This window comes from Ptychodera flava, chromosome 2 (genome assembly GCF_041260155.1).
Source record: "Ptychodera flava strain L36383 chromosome 2, AS_Pfla_20210202, whole genome shotgun sequence".
Classification (NCBI taxonomy): Eukaryota; Metazoa; Hemichordata; class Enteropneusta; family Ptychoderidae; genus Ptychodera; species Ptychodera flava.
Window position 1 is genome coordinate 3,406,699 of NC_091929.1, and position 19,735 is coordinate 3,426,433.

General features: G+C 35.6%; 1 protein-coding gene across 1 annotated transcript; it reads right to left on the minus strand.

The window, feature by feature from the left end:
- Window positions 1–6,258: 6,258 nt before the first annotated feature.
- On the minus strand, window positions 6,259–19,467 carry LOC139151589 (neuronal acetylcholine receptor subunit alpha-3-like). The gene is made up of 7 exons (XM_070724494.1): window positions 19,266–19,467; window positions 15,363–15,447; window positions 14,903–15,039; window positions 14,513–14,557; window positions 9,335–9,444; window positions 7,847–8,948; window positions 6,259–7,490 (listed from the first exon to the last, which is right to left on the minus strand). The coding sequence occupies exons 1-7, from the start codon at window positions 19,314–19,316 to the stop codon at window positions 7,380–7,382; spliced, it is 1,641 nt and encodes a 546-aa protein (XP_070580595.1). The 5' UTR covers window positions 19,317–19,467; the 3' UTR covers window positions 6,259–7,379.
- Window positions 19,468–19,735: the final 268 nt, after the last annotated feature.

A 19,735-nucleotide genomic window follows, 5' to 3' on the forward strand; every position in this document is an offset into this window, starting at 1 on the left:
AATTGAAAAGACTGAGCCAGAAATATTTTTCATGGGGACGTAAAGTATTTGTCATAGGAACATTGTCAATCTTTACTTTAAACAAAGATGAACGAAATCATATGGAGAAATAACAATGGACTTACCTGATACTTCCGTATCTTTCTTATTATAAATTGTAATTTCTCACTCTGCGTAGAAAATAACGCACAGATGAAAAACATATTAATTTTGATATGAATTAGTTAATATAGAAAGTGTGCTACTTGAAACTGATGAGAGTTGTTTTAATCCACTGTTCCTGATAAATATTTTCAGGGTACATCATTATTAAACTATCAAGTAGACAGTGGATACAATCTCGCGGGCGTTTTAATCTGTTACGTAAGAAATATACGCAGAATTTCGATTGTAGTATCAGCTAACCACTTTTCTAAGCTGGGTAATGGACATGTGAAAATAAGCATCTATATATGCTGCGTAGGAGGCACGAGGACTTATGGAATATATGATTGTATAGACCATCTTCGGCAGGAAGGGAAAAGCCCCAGGAAAAAATCAACATATATACTTCAAAAATAAAGACTGCACTAACTTTGCCATGGTATCTTGGTCCAGATTAATGCAAAAAATAGTATGCCATCGTCGATGTCAACGATCTACAAATTTAGACAAATCAAGTTTTCAAGTTTTGTACTTTGTCACACTGTGTGCCAAGTTAGTGTGGTCGAATGTCTAAAACCGTTGCTAAGTTTGCCGTGAACCGCTTCTCTTATTAGTCTGTTGACAAGGCTGAACTGCAACTTCCAGCCGGTTCTAGAGAGCCTTTCCAAGACAACGTACGGCAGTCTTCGCTCAAATCTTCCATACGACAAGTCATCATACGCACTTCGTCCAAGACGATGGTCTTACTGTCAAATTGTTTAAGGGACTGTTGCAGCAAATTATTGCAACTGAGCCGACACCAGCCGGTATCGCAGAATTAGCTGTGTAAGTCTGACTATTAACTTTCAATATCTTCAATTTACTTATAATATTTGTTTATTATGTAAGTTCATTTTGTTAGCACATCACGGTCTCAGGCAAGATCATAATAATATTTACATCTGTGTTTTTTCTCATTTTCCCCAAAACACAAGCTTAAAGAAGTTTAATTTTCGTTTGTCTCGTTCTTTCTCGATATTTCGGCCAGACCAACCCCTAGACCTGCTTGTGACGTAGTCAATAAAAAACAATTTCCCTTTTTTGCTGCTTGGAGTACGTTATCTGTCTTTCCTCAGTCTTGACAAGGCTCTGAAATAAGGATCAGAATCTATATTTTACACGGAAATACACGAAATTACAAAACGAGCAAATTTGTCACAGCCTGTCTTTGTTTGATAAAACCTGACACACATGATGTATGTTGGTGAACACGGTATAAAAATAACGCTCACATAGAATAAAACTTTCCTGTCAGGGTGATGAAAATAAATCCCATGAAAACGAGAAGACCGGAGTCTACCCTACACGTTGTACGCATCATATGATATGAATTATACAACATAGATGGATTCATGGTTACGTATTGTAAACATGCTTCTCCTTGTTTGTGATTAGCATGCCTATAATGGTCTCCCGAGCATTAATGTGTTCGCATTGCGCAGGTCTTCTGACGATCGTGATTTTATTATATGTTTACCTGGGTCAAATGTAAAAATAGAACACGAGAGTGTTTACTGGTAAGATAAAACATGTATTATCACTCGAAATTTACACGTCAGTATAGGTATAAAATCGCTTTATGTAATTGAGAGAATACGATCAACCGGTATATGATGGTATGACACATGTCTCTTCAATGCCGCACCAGCAAATGGTGAGACTTGCGTACAGCGTTGTTGTGCTGAGAGACAATAAGATCAAAGTCAATGTCATTTGATCTCCTTTATTCGTCTGTATACGTCTTCAAAACATACAATATATTGGCCTGACATGAACTTGACCGTACTTGTATAATGCTGTACCAGACGCCGGCCCCAACAAAAATAAACGTTTTCTGTTATAATTTATGGCTTCGAATATTGACGGCTGTATCACTCGAAACCATGCTCTATTTCATAAAGAAGGCGCCTGTGCAATTAACTTTAATTGATACTCACATATTAATATGTAAGCCTTCATCATAAATATTCTCTTTTCGGGCTGTCGATATAATCCGATTTCGCTTCCTGTGCTCCTAATAATTTTATCGATCTTTGATATATGCATTGTGGTATATTGTTTTCAATATCCCTTATTAGAATGAGACATAAATAGCGAATATGCAGGATCGCATGCTGTTTTAAAAGTTGTTTTTTAGGAATAACCGAGTTCTTTATTTCATTTTTGTCTCACAGAACATATTTATTTACGGAAAAATCTAACCACGCCAATTCCATTGAACAAAAGACTTCCTCATAAGTAGGCATTTTTTTCAACGGTTTCGAAAAAACACAAAAAAGACTAATCAATTCTACTGATGAATTTTTCTGATAAGGTGCGTTTAGGCGTTGCTGAATAAAACACCGAGAAAAACAGAATATACGCAGAAGTGTAATTAAAATACTTGTCACAGAAATCTAGCGTGTACCGATCCGTATATTTTATTGACTTTTCTATCAAACTGATGATTGTGGGTTTTTTCATATAGATCGATAAAATACACGTTATAAGTGATAATTCCATCCCTCCAACAGTAACCTATTTGCTCATTATTATCTGACAATTGTCTTTAGGCTACCAAAAAAAAACTGCGAGAATCTGAACAACCATAGAAACTAAATTTCAATCCAGTCGTGATGTATTTGTGGACAAATTTCATTTATTAATCTTACGTTACACTAGAAAAGAATTTAATCTCATTAAAGCCTATGGGAGCATCAGAAACATATTGAATACAATTTATAAAATGAAAATAATACATATTACGAGCTTTCATACGGTCCTTGTTAAGACCAAACTATCACTATTGCTAAATATTTTCTTTGAACTCATGAGTGAGAGCTTTTAACTTAGCAAACCATGTAAATGTACTGTACACAAGATATCAAAGATAGATTGAAAGGCAGTTCATACGTACAAATACGTACAAATACAACAGGTGTAACCTCCATAAATGTAATAATCTCCACAAATGTAATACCAACCACAATTGTAATAAAATCAACCACAAATGTAATAAAAACAGTCAATCATTAATGTAACAACCCGCAACCACTAATGTAATAAACAAATTAACCATAAATGTAATTAAACTTGAACTTGCATATGTGATCATTTGTTTATCAATGCCCTGAGTAAATAATAATTTTAATAAGACTAGTGTAATGTTATTGCATACTTTCCCGAAACCAGGTTTCCTTTCCGAAACACACAATAGAATACTTTGAGAACACTATAAGAAAATGGCGAGGTACTGATCAAACCGTTAGATGATGAAAGTGGAACAGCAGTTCTAGACACTGATAATTACATAATAAGGAGGCGTCAAAATAACTCATCAAGCAATGGTACAACATAAACTTTATGACAGATGACTCAGAACAAATAACAGAGAAATATACAACCTTATAATAGAAGCTTACGACACAAAACGATGGTCGATGGTATTTCCGAGATACTAGATGGATTAAGGTCTTATTATAAAGGCATTTTAATTTCTATTAAACCAAAATCATTGATCCTTTGATTCAAAAATTAAAACGGCCCTCTCCTATCGCACTCTAGACGTTTGTTCACTTGATTAACTCTCGAGCTCCAAAGTAGAAAACAGTCGCACGGCATTACTTGTCGCCTTCGACGCCGAAACGACGTTGCGTCTTCCTCTGAATCGTCTATCGATTATTCCACACAGTTTATCCACTGAAGATGAATTTGAGGCTACTGATTTAGAAAGTACGGCAATTTTCGAAAAATCGGCGTTAAAGGATCGTAGTGTTATACAGTCTCCTTCACTCTAGAGTAGAGACTGCACTGACGTTCAGATTACAGGTGTGTCTCGGCGCCATGGCCAATCAGTTGTGTAAACAAAACAGGAAAACGTAAAATACACTTTCAAATATACAAAACATTAAAAGCAAAAAATTAAGATATGAATAATGAGTGGAGTTGCTTTCCTTATTACATAGATAAATATTTAAGGGGTAATTCCTCAATTGCAACGACAAAAGAGATTTATTACATTTATGGTTGACAAGTATTACATTTATGGGTGATTTTTTATTACTTTTATGGTTACCATTTATTACAATTGTGGTTGGTGTTTTTCTTACTTACATTTCTGGTTGATTTTTGTTACATTTATGGGTGATACTACATTTATGGGTGCATTTTATTACAATTATGGTTGATGTTACATTTATGCAGATTATTACATTTATGGAGGTTACTAAAGGTGTTACACATATGTATATCTTCTCCCTTTTATAAATAGAAAGGTGTTTTAAGTGAAGCTCAGATGTAGATGACTGACTCGTTAGATAGATAGATAACTGACTGACTCGTTCATAAATGTAACACGACACGTTAGCTTTACGGTATAAAATACAACATTGTAACGAAGACAGCATATGTTTCCTTGGTTCAGTCTGTCCTGTTCTTTTCCCCGGAAATAATCAGTTATTTAGACCTCTGAAGGAGATAAATTGAGTAGCAAGACATTAGAAGAAAATGTCGATTATTTTCCATAATGCAAGCAGATATAACTAACCTTTGAAACAATTACAGGTAGACGCTTTGGCAAGCACGAAATCTACAGCTTTAAATTTGAACGACTTAAATATGAAAATGAACATACAGTAGGTCATATTGAATCCTTCTCCTTAAAAAAAGTATATTATAATGTTTTGTGAAAGAGAAACCACTTCCCTCACAAAAACAGATCAACACCTTTTCGTCGATATTTTACAGTGCAATGATTGTAAACATATTTATCGTATTGATGTGTACCATGGACAACATCTCATCGCAGTTTTATGAAAATTGGATGAGGAGATTGCTTGTATTGACACTTGTCGTTGTAGTCAGAGAGGCATGAATGATGTACGCAAAGATAATACTGTTCACTTTTGAATTCAATGGAAATATGCGAAATACAAATCAGTCATGCAATGTCGAGGTGTCAACGTGAGGCGTAGATCCACGGAGTTAATGCTAGAAAGAATAACTTCGACAGTGTTCACGGATTTTATATTTTTAGACAGAAATATTATAATGTTATAACACTGAAACTTCTCACACTCAAAGGTTATAAACAAAGAAAATATATTTTTTCTTAATCTTAACTCTGTTAATAATACGTTGAGATCACAAGGAAATCGCTAACACATAGGTAATTTTTCAAGATGTAAGAAAAGTTTGCATATGTACGTTACAGATGCATTTTGTGTTGTAACAATGCGGCCTTACTGTTTACAGGATTAAGAGACATGTCTGATTAAGAGGATAATGATGCCGACGTAAATAGAATTGACCCCTATATTGTCAGTGTTCATCCGCACGGCGCAGCGACGAATCGCAAATTTAAAAAAAATGATTTATGGCCTTTTCATCTTCTGTTCACTGTCTTGTCATTTATTAACGATATGCTGATATTTTGCATATTTCAGTGATGTCTCTCATGCGACTGATCTCGTGTTTAAATCATAAATGTTATCAATTGCTAGTGTTGTGTTCCATATGAATGGCTGCTTGCTCGCAATTTTCTTTTCTTTGCTCATCAAGTGTTATGTGACAGAAGGGAGAAACATATTTTCGGTTTGTGAATTCAACGACGCGTTCCACTGATCCTTCCTTTATATTGCCGTCGATCACATGATGCAATTTAATGATTCTTGACTAGTTTTTACAAAACCTCGATAAATATTTGATGGATGAAGACAGCTGAAGTGCCACTTAGCTATGTGCAAAAACATCACACTTTTTGCCTACATTTTGCATTAAGAGTATTTATATTAACCTCTTTAACATTCACAATTCTTAAGACACAAAGTATTACAAGTTCAATGTAAGCAAATGTTTGTTTGTAACAACAATATATATGTTTGCTGCAGATAAATGAATCTCTTAGAGCACTTTGTCCTTTGAGACATTAGCTTTATAGAGACAAATTTGACGGTCCCTGGATCGTTATGGCTTCATCATCGTTAAAGTAAAGCCTTTCCTATATACTTGTGACTTCTCTCTTTTTCCTCGCTGTAACTGAATGAAAGGTCTCTGACTTATAAATATTGCATCAGCCATCCAGTTCAAGCTATTCATGTTGGTTCGATATATTCGTCCATTTATTATTTTGAAATTTATTTTAAAGAGTACATGCTGGTGAAAATATTCTCTCACACCAGAAAGATAACAGTAGCTTGCTTGTGTTCATCCCATAACATACAATATCTACCATTTTATACGTCTCTACATCATTTAAATTACACGATGTAATAAAAACTAAACAGAACTGCGATAAAAAACGTATATGTCATTGGTCTTATCTTAATGAATGCAGCTTGTATTTTCATCCATCACTCGCATTATTTATTCACTTCTTTTTCAAATGATTAATATGCCCAAAATAAACACAGATATATTTATATTACTGTATAATATCTACATGTACGGATTTATTTTTGATAATTTGCATATATTCTAAAACGGTTTTCGTACTTAAACAAAGTCTTAATACAGTTGTCGATCATATTCGTAAATAGAATGCAAGCTGATACAGTGTTACGTATGACTGACAGGAATACGATACTGTAGCGTTAAGCGGGTTTCTGATGGCAATATTCATGACAAGTCAATGATTTGCTTATCTTGTTACATTTTATACAAGCGTTGTACGAAAATTATATGGAATTCTTTAAATGTATGGAATACATGACTAGATTTAAGTGGAATTTCCATTCGGTTTGTTTACAGATGCTATTTATGCCACTTACATTTTAAATCTCCACAGGAAATGTTTGTTGAAGTCTGTACAAGACTAATAGCCTTCTCAATAAATGTTCTATTTCTATGTGCACCCTTGCAAGTTACATATACAAGGGGGGGGGGGTATTATGTCATCTTTGATAAGAAATATCGCTTTAAAAACAGTGCGTCAATTTAGTGCTACGCCACTTTAAGTGTAGTACGAGTCTATGGCTATACACATTATTGCCTTGTACTTGAAGTAATTTTGTATACATCCCACTTGGCTCTTTGCATTGAGCCTATTTTACTCGAACTCTTGTCATTTCCTGCAAGTAATCAGCATATAATTCCGACATCCATCCAGTTATATTACTTTAGATTACTAAAATCGCACAATCATTTGTAGTTTGTGAAAGTTTAAATGCTACATCTTAAGAGTTGATTTACAAACGTGCTTTTTTCATATGGAAATAATATCACATAATTTTTGGCAAAATTAGGACAGAGCCAACGATTGTAGTAACGGAAAATATCACCAGACAAAGTCGGTCAACAACTGTCGCCATAGCCATCCATTCATCTTTGATCTGCAATTGGATAGGAACATAATATTCATAGTATAAAAGAATGAAGAGGAAGAACAAAGGAGGTGAGTAGGATGAAATGCAGTCTACAAGTCCCACTGTAGTCACTGTAGGATGGCAAAACATTTTTAGATAGCAAAATTACTCATTTACTCATTACTCATTTATACATGTTTTTGTTGCGATGAAGGTTTCGTGGTGGTTACAAGACAAATACTATACCGTTTTCTACTTATTCATTCAAGTACATCAGCACAGTCTTTTACGCTACCTTCTTCCGACAACCGATTCTAAGCTGAATGAATGGTCTTGATGTGTGCTATCAGCAAGAAATGATGACATCTAATTTGTTGATTTACCTGTTGACTGGACTTTCGTTCTGGTGAAATGACGCCAATCGCGTTATTCAAGCATCTGATAATTGTGTCGAGTCTCTGCACAACGTTTCGTTGATGCGTCAAATAAATCATTTTCTTTTTGGAGAACAAACGATTTTTCCGTATTGTTGCTTGTCCTTTTGATACACCTTGTATGCTAATGTCTCGTACAGACGAAGATCTTGTAACGTTTAAACCAGCCTCCGGATTCGTGGGAGTTGTTTCATCCATGCCATTATAAGCAGCATTGGTGTAATTATGTGGTACATACTTAGCAACGCTTTTTCTTCCGTTTATATCTCGGTTCCTTACGGTATCATTTTCGCCTTTCACTTTTCCATCGTTGCTGGCTTTACTCTCCTTAGATAGATTTGGCACAAGTAAAAGCTTCCCTACCCAACTGAGCATAAGCAGCCTAGCCATTTTCGGAACTGGTGATTGTGCGTCAGAACACTTCACGTAGAATCGCGTGATCAGCACAGTAATGGTGACTGAGAAGCCAATCAGTAACATATTGAACATCAAGTATATCGTTAACATGGGCATCTGCAGTGACGTAGCCGGCAAGAGATCAGTGACAAGTAAGTTGAAGACATAAATAGTTAGAAGTAGAGATACACTAAGGTTGATTTTGTCTGGAGACGTCGAAGGAAGGCAGAAGATGACGACAGTGAGAATGGATATCAATATACAAGGGACAATTAAATTCACTATGTAGTAAAGTGGTTTTCTCTCTATATGAATCGTGGCAATAATGTTCGTGAAATTATCATCAATACCAAGAAATTCTTTCGTAACTGCCTCGACCTTTGAAGATGATATATCCCATTGCACATTTGCGATATAGTTCTCTTTTGTAACCGTGCCACCATTAACACGTAGGCGCACCATGGAATCAGTGTAGGCCCAAAGACCGAATTCAAAATAACAGAATTGCTCGTCGACCGGGAAATAACGGATATCCATTAGGCATGGCGTCTTCAAGATCATTGGAGTGACCTTTTTAACAGTGCCGTTTTTCTGTATATTGACTGTTAGATCGTCCAAATGAACTCTGGGATAACCAGCAAACTCGTCATCTGCGCTGCGAGAGAATATATTGAAGTTAAGTGAGTTTATTTCACCAGAAATGTAGGCAAAATGTATACATGTGCGAAAGAGAAGACATGAGGAAGGCAATCGATGATGAACTCCAGTCCATACATAGATATTACAATACCACTGATTCCGAAAGACTGTAATATTTTAAGAAGATAGGAACAACGTCGTTTGGTGTACATTTCATCAGGATAAAATAAACATGGGATTCAGATGCTGATAAAGTAATTCAGATACTTTATCATTATCTGTGGAAGTAAAGGAGAATACCCAGCTGTTATAATATCCATTCAGTACAAGTGAAAATTTTTAACGGCGGAAATTTACACCATAAAGCTGACAAAGTCACGCTGGATAAACTAAAGGACCCACCTGTTCAGGAGAGATGTATCCGGTACCCAGATTTTGTGAACAGGTACTATCACTGTTTCAATGCCACTATAATCAGCTTTATTCCACCTAAGGCGTGGGTCGTACCATGACTTATATAAAAAAATCATGAAACAATATCATTAAATATACGAATTTAATGTGAGCGTCTCATATGATCAATAAACTCGTCTTTTTAGGATGATGCTAATTATTGACATGTATGTATATATGTATGTATGTATGTACTTGAGCGCACCATTTATAAGCACATTTTAATATGCTTAAATTAAATACAAGTGGACAATGTCGTTATGTTTTACTGAAGGTGGATGGTTCAGAAGCCCAACCTAAGCGCAAAATCTAACCAAATATAAACTGAAAATGCTCACATGTTTCAGTATATATTGCAGCTGTCTGTGAATTTAAACTTTTGCCACAAGTTTTCAACTTCTTTGAAAATGTTAAGATCAACATCATGAATAATATTTATCACAGATTAATTCAAATAGTCATAAAGTATATAAATATGTAATTACCTGAAATAAAAATTAAAATGTCCTTGACTGCTGTCATGGCATCACCCCTTTATAAAGCAAGTGTCATAGCCTTTGGTCAGTCCTTCAAGCTATGCCAAAACTGTTCCAGCTCATCAGATATACAAATTATAAATTGGATGATATGAAAATGCAAGCAGTCTTTCAATTATGCAACATAATTGTTTGATTGCACCTTTCATAAACGTTTTAGAGTCCTGCCAGTCTTATATCCCTATTTGGGAAAGTTAATTAAATATGTTAATTAATAACTTACTGGTGTAAAAATGCCAGACAACTTTTATAATATTTGTTCATATTTCTTCAATGTACATATTTCTTCAATGTACATAGCAGTCAATTAAGATATATCCCTAATTAGAAAAAAAAATTATTGACTATGCAAATTAGTTATAAGATGTTTTCAAAATCAAAACTGACTTTTGGTAATATTATATCAGTATCTACAATATACATAGCAATTTTAGTTAACTGTGTTCAAGAACATCCATATATAGAAAAATAATCGCAAGCACACCTATTCGTAATCCATGACACTAGGTCAAATTCGTAATACACTAGTTATAAACAAAGACACAAAACAGCACAGAACAGACAGTAAAGCACCGGTACATATAACAAAAATGCTTTATGACTTCCAATGATGTTGAATCATAGTATCTTCCATGTACATAGCTAATTTCGTCAACTTTTGTCGAGTCAATCAAGATATATATCCCTAATTAGGAAAGGTCATTAATTATGCAATTTTTGAAATTGGCTTAATGAGTTTCAATATTCTTTCAACCTAGTATCATGGATGTACACAGCATGCGTTGCTAACGTTGATCAAGTTGATCCAGGTATATGTCCGTAATTAGGAAAGTTCATCAAATATGCAAATTAAGAATCGGCTAAAATAAAAATGCTTAAGTACTTCAATAATGTTGTATCGTAGTATCCTCAAGTTACATAGCACGTTTAGTCAAATTTGGTCAAAGCAATAAAGATATATCTCGCAACTTTAGAAAGTTCATTGATATGCAAATTAGGAGTTGGCTGAAGTCAAAATATGCTTACTGACTTCCAGTAATATAAATCATAGTATTTTCACTATATATACCACGTTTTGTCAATTCTATTTATATCTTTCATGTCTGATAAGTCACTGTGAGATCAACATTTGTCACAAATCTCATCCAATTCTGTGCAGCCGTTCTCAATGTATGTCTGATTTTTCTGAAATCATTATTTATGCAAATGAGCACGAAGTATGCAAGCTAAACCAAAAAAAAATTAATCAGTTCTTGCCATTCCAAAATAGAATCTATGTACTAGATTTGATTCTGATTTTATTAGCCGTTTTGAGATATCAGACGTACAAGCAGACGGACAGACATACAGACAGACAATAAACAGACATCACTGTGACCAATCTCCTCGCAGAGATCGAAGTGCGGTGTGGCAACAATGCGATGTTGATAATTCTAACCAAGCTAGAGGGTCTCCTAGTCGTTGACCGCGCGCCCCACCATTCTCTGGTGCAGGTAACTTTAAATATTCCAAACTGTGACTTCTTAGGGACGGACCATTAGATCTTGGGGGGGGGATGGTCAAAAACAGAAACAAAAATTCAGAGCAGAAAGTTAGTGAAAAAAATCGTCAAACTAGTTTGCAAAATAAAAAAATAAATAAGAATACAAATGCGTAAAAAACAATTTGCTCTTTGAAATCTTGAATTTATTTTAGATTTGACCGACAGGAAGCAGCTTTCTGTTTTTTTAGTATATCCTCCAAGCACATTTTTAATTTTATTGTATATATTCAGTGTGACTGTATCCCTTATATTGGAAGTTGTGATCATCTTATCTTTTCAGGACTTTTGTATTCTGATCACTTGAAAATTATAAAATTATAGAGCCTGTTTTCTACTTGTTTCCTGCGTACAAACCAAGCAGCTACACTAGGTAAAACATTGAAACTATGGTATGGTTGTCAAGACAGAAAGTTATGTATTATTTTGCTTTTAAAAAGGCATTTTCAGTTCTTTTTTCTCAAAAATCAGCCTGAAAACAACAACAATACATTTTAACATTCAGCAATACACTACGTAGAATGCCATCTATCCAACAAATCCCAACACAAAAACGCACACAATGGTTGAACTTTGAAGGTTTCTCTATAGCAAATACTGAATAAATCAGCATGACTAATCGTTTGTGTGTAGCAAATGCTGAATGATAAATATTTGAAGAATTTTTCCACCACAAAAAAGAGCATGATTTAAACAAATCTAAAGGGACTTATGTAGCAAAGTTCAAAGAAATTGGACAAGCCCTTTCAGAGAATACAGAATTTTTGACCATAAATGGCATAAATTGCCCTGAAAAGACGAATATTGAAATTTCACCACATCTATACACATCCAATCAATTTGGACATGCTGCTACAGAGAAATAGATGTTTTGATCAAAAAAGGGCAAAAATTGCCCTAAAAACACAAATATGCAAATTCTCTGTATTTTGAATTGCAAACAGCTTCTCAGCTTGTCAAAATCAATTGTAAATCATGAGATATGCATGATGTTTGGCGGGGTGAATGTTGGCATTTCACCACGCAGTAGAAAGGGAAGCCAGGAAACCCAAATAGTCAATTTTCAAAACTATAGGAAGCTACTGAGGAGCAAGAAGACCATGTTTCAGTGGAACATGTGTCAGATGTGCATTTAAGCACAACAATGAATTGCTGTATTATGATAGGCTGAAAGTATTGCGGGGCCAAGGACTATCAAAATTTAAAGATGTGCCGAAAGGATACCGCTTGTCGACTTTGCTTTATGTAACAATAAGATAGGTAGGATTGTAAAGAGGAAAGGCAAGGCGGATTACAGTGGCCAACAACACACACAAATTTTCCTTCTTACTGAAGAAGTACGCACTTTGGAATGAACATATAACTGCATAACCAAATAGCTGACATCCCATGTGTTTTGATAATAGATTGCAAGATGATCTGCAACATTTCGCGAAATCTATCAGCAATATAAATCGCTAGGCCATATGTATGTTGGGGTTACAGCACACAATCTTATTTGCGCTAGTCATATGGATGTACATTGTATCCTCAGACAGCGTCGTTCTAAAAATAATGATAAATCTGAAAATTTACTCAGAAAAAAAGCACAGCTTTTCTCATTTGGAAAAAAAATTTTCAGAAATTTCCAATTGTAAAAAAAAATCACAATTTCATTGTGACCACCCCCTTCCCAAGATCTAATGGTCCGTCCTTTACAGTGGTTTGCTTTGAAGTATTGGCATTACGCGAAGTAGATATATGTTCTAAATTGAGGTATTACTAACATCGTCAGTTGTAATTATCAGCTGAGCAGTAATTCAAGTCGATCACAGTGAAATCAACTCTGCCAAAGTTGAAACATTGTCATACAGCAGGTCAGATGTAGTCAAAACAACTACACCTGAAAGCAAGTGTTAAGACTTGGACAGTGCTTGGACATATGTGGTGGTGTTGATTAGACTACGTCTGAACTCCTGCTAGACAATATTTCAATTTTTGCAGAGTTGATTTCTTTATGATCGACTCATATTATGAACTGTTAATTTCACCTGACAGTGTTGGCAACACCTCGATTTAGACAATATGCCTAGTTAGTCTAATGCCAATGCTTCAAAGCAAACCACTGTAAATCCTGTGCGCGCTCAAATGTCTCAATAAACGTGGCGGATATCTCAGATTTTGATAGGAGCTATTCAGCTAGAGATCGCAATTTCCGTACATCAGTAAAAATGATACATTATACGTTAGTAGAAATAATAGATCATCTACCAAAACTTTGAAAATCGCGTCTGCAAAGCTGACAGCAGTTGGGACATACATTTGAATCATGGATTTACATCCATATAGGCTAACCTAGAGCAAGATCTATGTTTTTTAAGTGTTCACGGAATCTAGGATCGATACTGGAAATGGTGTATGCTTCATTATCTTAATTTTTTATGGTTCGAAGTATTATATATAAAGACAGAAAATGTATTGTTAAAAAACTCAAAACGTGGGTGTAAAATGTCGCCTGTGGCAGATATTAGTGTGGCAACTGCATGCTGAGACTCCCCAGCTGGATAATAATTATGCCCGTCGCACAACAATCTATGTACGGAGTTTGCACTGCGACATTAGCTCACGTGTGTGAGCACATGAACTAAAAAGAACGTTTCAGAACGCGCGCGCGTGCACAGTTGATTCAATAAATACGGAAACGAAACGCATCGATATCGCGATTACACATCAAACTTGTAGAATTTTACTTGATAAAACGCTAAAAAAGAACTTTAAAAATTATGTTGTTTGTTATTACATCGCCGCCGCTGCTTATACAAACTCTTCATCTGTGAGTTCATCGAGCTGCATTTGACTAAACTTTACTAATCTCAAGCCGTACACTTGTTCGACATTATGGTGCCTTGAGCTCTCAAGCTGAAGTGCGAAATTTGCGCGAGCTCAAGAGTATTACGCAGGGCGCAGGTTCTCTTGTTGAGAATATAAACCCCGGCTCCAGCCGATCAGATTGCCGAATTCAATCTAAGCATATCATAATGTTTTATATGCCGATCAGACTTACTGACTTACTTGATACATCCATATGCTTGTCGTAATGATCTGTGACTTTTCTTTCTGTTCGAGAATTCAATGAAAGACAATGTGATTAATAATCATCCCGAAACACTTATTACTCAGAACTAATGCTGTACGATAACTCATAAAAATGCATTTATGCAAATAAACGTACATCAAATATCAAACACAGCGCTACTTATGACAACAACAACAACAACAACAACAACAACAACAACAACAACAACTACAACAAAAAACACAGATCCCTAAACAGTGCGAACGAGAAAAATAAAACGACGACAACAACAACGACAACAACAACAACAACAACAACAACAACAACAACAATAATAATAATAATAATAATAATAATAATAATAATAATAATAATAATATAGTTACCACGTCTATAAGTTGTGTAATGGACATGTGACATAAAATATCAACAACATCATTCGTATCTTCGACTGGTCGGGCTAGACTCGAATAGTTTTTGAACAAGTTATTAAATAATGCCATTTGCTCTGAAAATAATGAGGCTGTGAAAAAAAAAACAAATGAAAACGAAAGATATAATATATTAAGGCAAAATATGTGTGGAGAAAGCGTGAGAGAGAGAGAGAGAGAGAGAGAGAGAGAGAGAGAGAGAGAGAGAGAGAGAGAGAGAGAGAGAGAGATTTACAATCACTAAGATATCACAATTTCTTGAAGTTAATATTGATATTTTAGGTCCTTACGCGCTAACGAGTTTTTTACATGTTCACAACAAACTTAATTAGAGATCGTGCACGAATATTATACATACACTATCATTTTCTTCTAAACTTTGGTTATAGCAAGCGGCTATATAGACTCCATTTACCTTGTACAGTCTGTAGCACCATCACTATGATCGATATCGCAACACCTTTCGTCTTCATTTCCTGTGTCTTCGAACACCGTGACCTCTTTGAACAATTCGGAGAGGATGTATAAATATTGACGATGTTAGTTCTGGTTTAAACAGAACATCAACATGTATGAGGGAACCCTTTGTAACGAAATGACCAAGATTTCTATTGGCTGAAAATTCGATTTTTCGTTTTACTTCTAAATATCTTTCGCAGGGAAAAAAGCAGCCTTCTGATGCCATTCACATAGATGGGTACAAACTATGTTAGCAATTTCAGGTTTTAATATGTACCGGATTTTATTGTTATTAATGTTTTGCATGGTTTAACTTGCAAAGCGATGAGAGTTTAATTTCAGCACTTACCATTGCGAAAAAGGGAATTATTTTGATATAAAGTTGAAGGAGGTCATCATCTGGTAAGGAAATCAACATGAGCTCTTTCTTTGACAGCCAAGAGACTGCTTGAATGCAGTCTCTAAATATGTTTCCGTCTTTACTTTGGAATGAAATGTCAAAGCAAAACAGACATAGTTTTCTGGGGGTGCGCTAACATTTAATCGTTCTGAACACCATGTGTTCTCCCTTCATGACGTTTATACTGTGATACAACATGTTTTCAATAGTATTTGTAAGATCACAACAAATAATTTTTCTTTAATCACCGTGTGTATACAACTAACTTTTGTCATGTAACTTAACTCTTGGGCTGTTTACTTGTTGGTTTTGTGTTCCTATTTATTTATCACATAATTGTTTTAATTACGTTTGTCTCGGCTGAATTCTTGATAGTTTTTGAAAAATTACCCTAAGTGCGCAAAGCTAAAAAATGCACAGTAAACTTTTGTGTAATATCTACTTTACCCTTGATAATCAGCTGTCTTTAAAACATCAATTAAATTAGTTTTATAAGACTGAGAGAGGTTACATTCGCACCATTGATTAGAGTTCGAGTTCTGACCATTTAAAGTCCTGAAACAGAGCATTGTAAATATTTGTTTTCCAGAATAACTTGACGTCGGCTCATACTCTTTAATGGAAAGCAAATTGTAAAGGTAACGCACTCTCACATGCCAGAGCTATATTTCTGCTCCACGATGCTACGAAAATTTCAGGGAAACATGTCTAAGCTGTCGCCTTAGTGAGACTGTGGTTTGTCGCTCCTCTGTTCTTTTTTTAAAAAATTGCAAGATCATTTCGGACATGCCAAAAACTGTTAGGGGAACACCGATGTACTCTATGTGTAACTAGCTTCAGAGCTTATCCAGTTTGCGGCATTCGCGGTCTATGTGCCCAACACCAACAGCCAGCTAGCGCTACTGCCAACACAAACCAATCACACCGCAAATCACTGAGGTAATGTGTGTAAGACGAGAACGAACCATTTTTGTACTAAACGGCACCTCTAGACTGAATTATTTTGATCAGCAATTTTATTTTACCACAGTAAACTATCTCAGAATTATTATTGTTGACCATGAAATTCGTTTTGTTCTCAACGAACGTAACATTTATGGGTCTACGTGCGAGTGGGTATGTAAAATTTGTCATGTTTTACGTACATTATCATCACTGCATGCGCCTTTACTGTGCACGTGACAGAGATTTGTTTTAGATGTAAAGAATAAGTCACTGTTGCAACGGTCTGGCTAGTAGGTGAGATAGATAACCTCACAAGAATGCAAATGACCCCCATTCTTGTTTACTTCTCTTGTTCAATAAGGTTCACGGTTCCGTTGTCGCCTGACCTGGATTTGATGGGAGTGCTGGGGAATACTTGGAATAGCCAGGAGATATCGCTGGTTTCCACTCTATTGTTTTAATATCTCTCCGGCATGAAGATTTACAACGTGTCACGATTTGTCAAAAACTATAAAAGACGAAAGAATTCGATTTACATGGTAAATGTACAACATTGCTTCGAAAAGCTTTACTGTTGTTACTTGAGTGGTGAATTGAAAACTAGCTGCACAGTGCCAGTTTTAGTGGGTTCTTTCGGTCAGTATGCATACATTAAATTTGATCATCATTTACAACAAATACCTGCCCGTACTTATTCTGCCTTTGCTTATATTACACTGCCTTTACTGCCCTCTCATTGAACATAATCCATGACAGCTGAAACGGGGGCGGAGATCACATCTCTTGTCCTCGTAATTGACAATGAAGAACCTTAAAGGTTAGCCTTTACTTATACGAATAATCATGCTTGTAAAATTTACGCCTGCTGGAACGCAAATAGTGGGAAATTAAAATCCCAGGCATATGCTGCCAATATTTGTGTTGTATAGCAATTATATTGTCACAGAGTTCTTTGTTATATCAATAATTCTATCGCCTCTTTCACAGTGTTAAATTTAGATTGCCCAAACACATTATATAGGCCGTTCAAATTGTGTAAGACTTATTAATATCAATACAAAGATTGGAAATTTCTATCTTCTTTTCCCTGACAGCAGGACGTGTAAGTGTCAATCGCTAACGGGATCTCAATAATGTATTTGTGTCGTCTGTCTCTCTCTAGCTGTTCCCCATTTGTTTGCTTCTGTGTTGAAATAAAAGTTTTACCTGTTATGCATATGAAGATTTATGCTTCCTTAACATTACGCTTGCTGGAAAGCAAACGGTGCAATGTCCTGTCTTAGGCATGTGACACTGTCAGTCACTTGTATTGTAGAGCAATAGTATCATCGCCTCCTTTGTAATATTGATAATTATATCGCCCCTTCCACTTTTCTATTGATCATTACCTCTTCTCGACATTTCTGTAATTAACGTTAAAGTTCCATTAGCTGTATCTTCTGGCGATTTTTCCGTTAGTTTTAATTGAAATGATCACTGGCTCATGTTGAGTAGCCTGTCAAATAACTGCGAATCGCATATTATTCGGAAACGTTACGTGCTCTACAACTAAATAACACGTGATTTTACAACGGAAATTTAAATTTTTGTCCGGACAGAAATACAAACTCTGTTGACACGCGGATTGCAACGTAGGCATTCTTCTGCACCTTCGCGAGCCATTTACAGCAATTTCAAAATAAATATTCATTACTTATGCCCGGTACTTACGTCGTAGTCCATTGTCCGAGCACGTTGCGTTGCCAGATGTCTGGCAATCCACGACGCAATGTTGTTTTGATCCCGCAATAAACGTGAACTTGTACATCTCGCATGATCGCGGCGTCACCAGATCTACGTTCTCCCCATCACGCTGAGTATGCCGGACGTCAACAAACGAGCTCGGAAGGGTAACACGTTTGAACAAAAATTAGCTCGGAAGGGCAACACGTTTGAACAAAAATTAACAGTTTTATGTGGCTATGACATCACTAATCATGTTTGTTTCTTCATAAAACAACATTTTGCAACAAATATGAGCCTCCAACATGGAATTTTCCGAGGTAAAAATGGTCAAAAATTACAAATAATGGCCCTTTAATGAAACTCGAGCAGAGGCGATATAACTGTAGCCCCTTACGAAGGGAATTTTGAGAGATTGAGTTTGCATCTCCTGAAGTCACCTTTTTCTCAATACCTGAATGACATTGACACTAAGGAGAGCGCAACGACTTGTTGAATGGTCATGCTGTGATATAGAATCCCGTGTCCAAATTTCAAATTTTACATCGCGATATACTGGATTTGAAAGCTTGTAGAATGTCAGCAATACCGTCATTTGAAGTTTTCTCCAAAACATGTCGCAAACTTCATTCGATATAAACATTCCTAAACCACAGACAGAAGCAAACTCTGCTCAAAATAATTAAAATAATATGCTAAAATTTCAACTCATGCCTGTATAACATACGACTGTTACTGTCGTGTATTCACAGCCAGTCACCTCTCTTTTATCAAACATTTAGAAGTACTCACCTTGTCTGAATAATGTCGAGGAACTGACCAGAAGAACACAATAGTTGTCATTCACCGAAGATGTAAAAATGAATGAACCACGTTGTCCACAACCTTTTCAATCATGGGTTATCAACAGCTACATCGTTTCCAAGTGACTTACTCCGTTTTGAAAAGGACATTGTCACTGTTCACATTAATTTCGATATGGATATTTGCGCACGATGTTGACGCATGATCAACCCTGACAATTATATCCAATGGATATTTATAAAGCGATTATTTATTTGTGTCTAATGTATTCATACACATGCTTTTCGGGTCACAAAATTCAGCGGCTAAGATCAACATCAAAAACTGATCTTCAACTGATGCGATAGACAGATGAATTGGGAGTGGTCTAATTGAATAGTAATTGGGTAACCAGAAAATGAAAGCATTTCGTGAAATATTTTGGAATCAATTTTTTGTCTATTTGGGTAGAACGATGT

Excerpts from the sequence above, each read along its gene's own strand:
- LOC139151589 (XM_070724494.1), bottom strand. The coding sequence starts at position 19,316 with ATGACAACTATTGTGTTCTTCTGGTCAGTTCCTCGACATTATTCAGAC. Across the intron at positions 15,040-15,362 it reads GGTGCTACAGACTGTACAAG|CCTCATTATTTTCAGAGCAA; the intron begins GTAAATGGAGTC and ends TTTTTTTCACAG. Across the intron at positions 14,558-14,902 it reads TTACACAACTTATAGACGTG|AAAGAAAAGTCACAGATCAT; the intron begins GTAACTATATTA and ends ATTCTCGAACAG.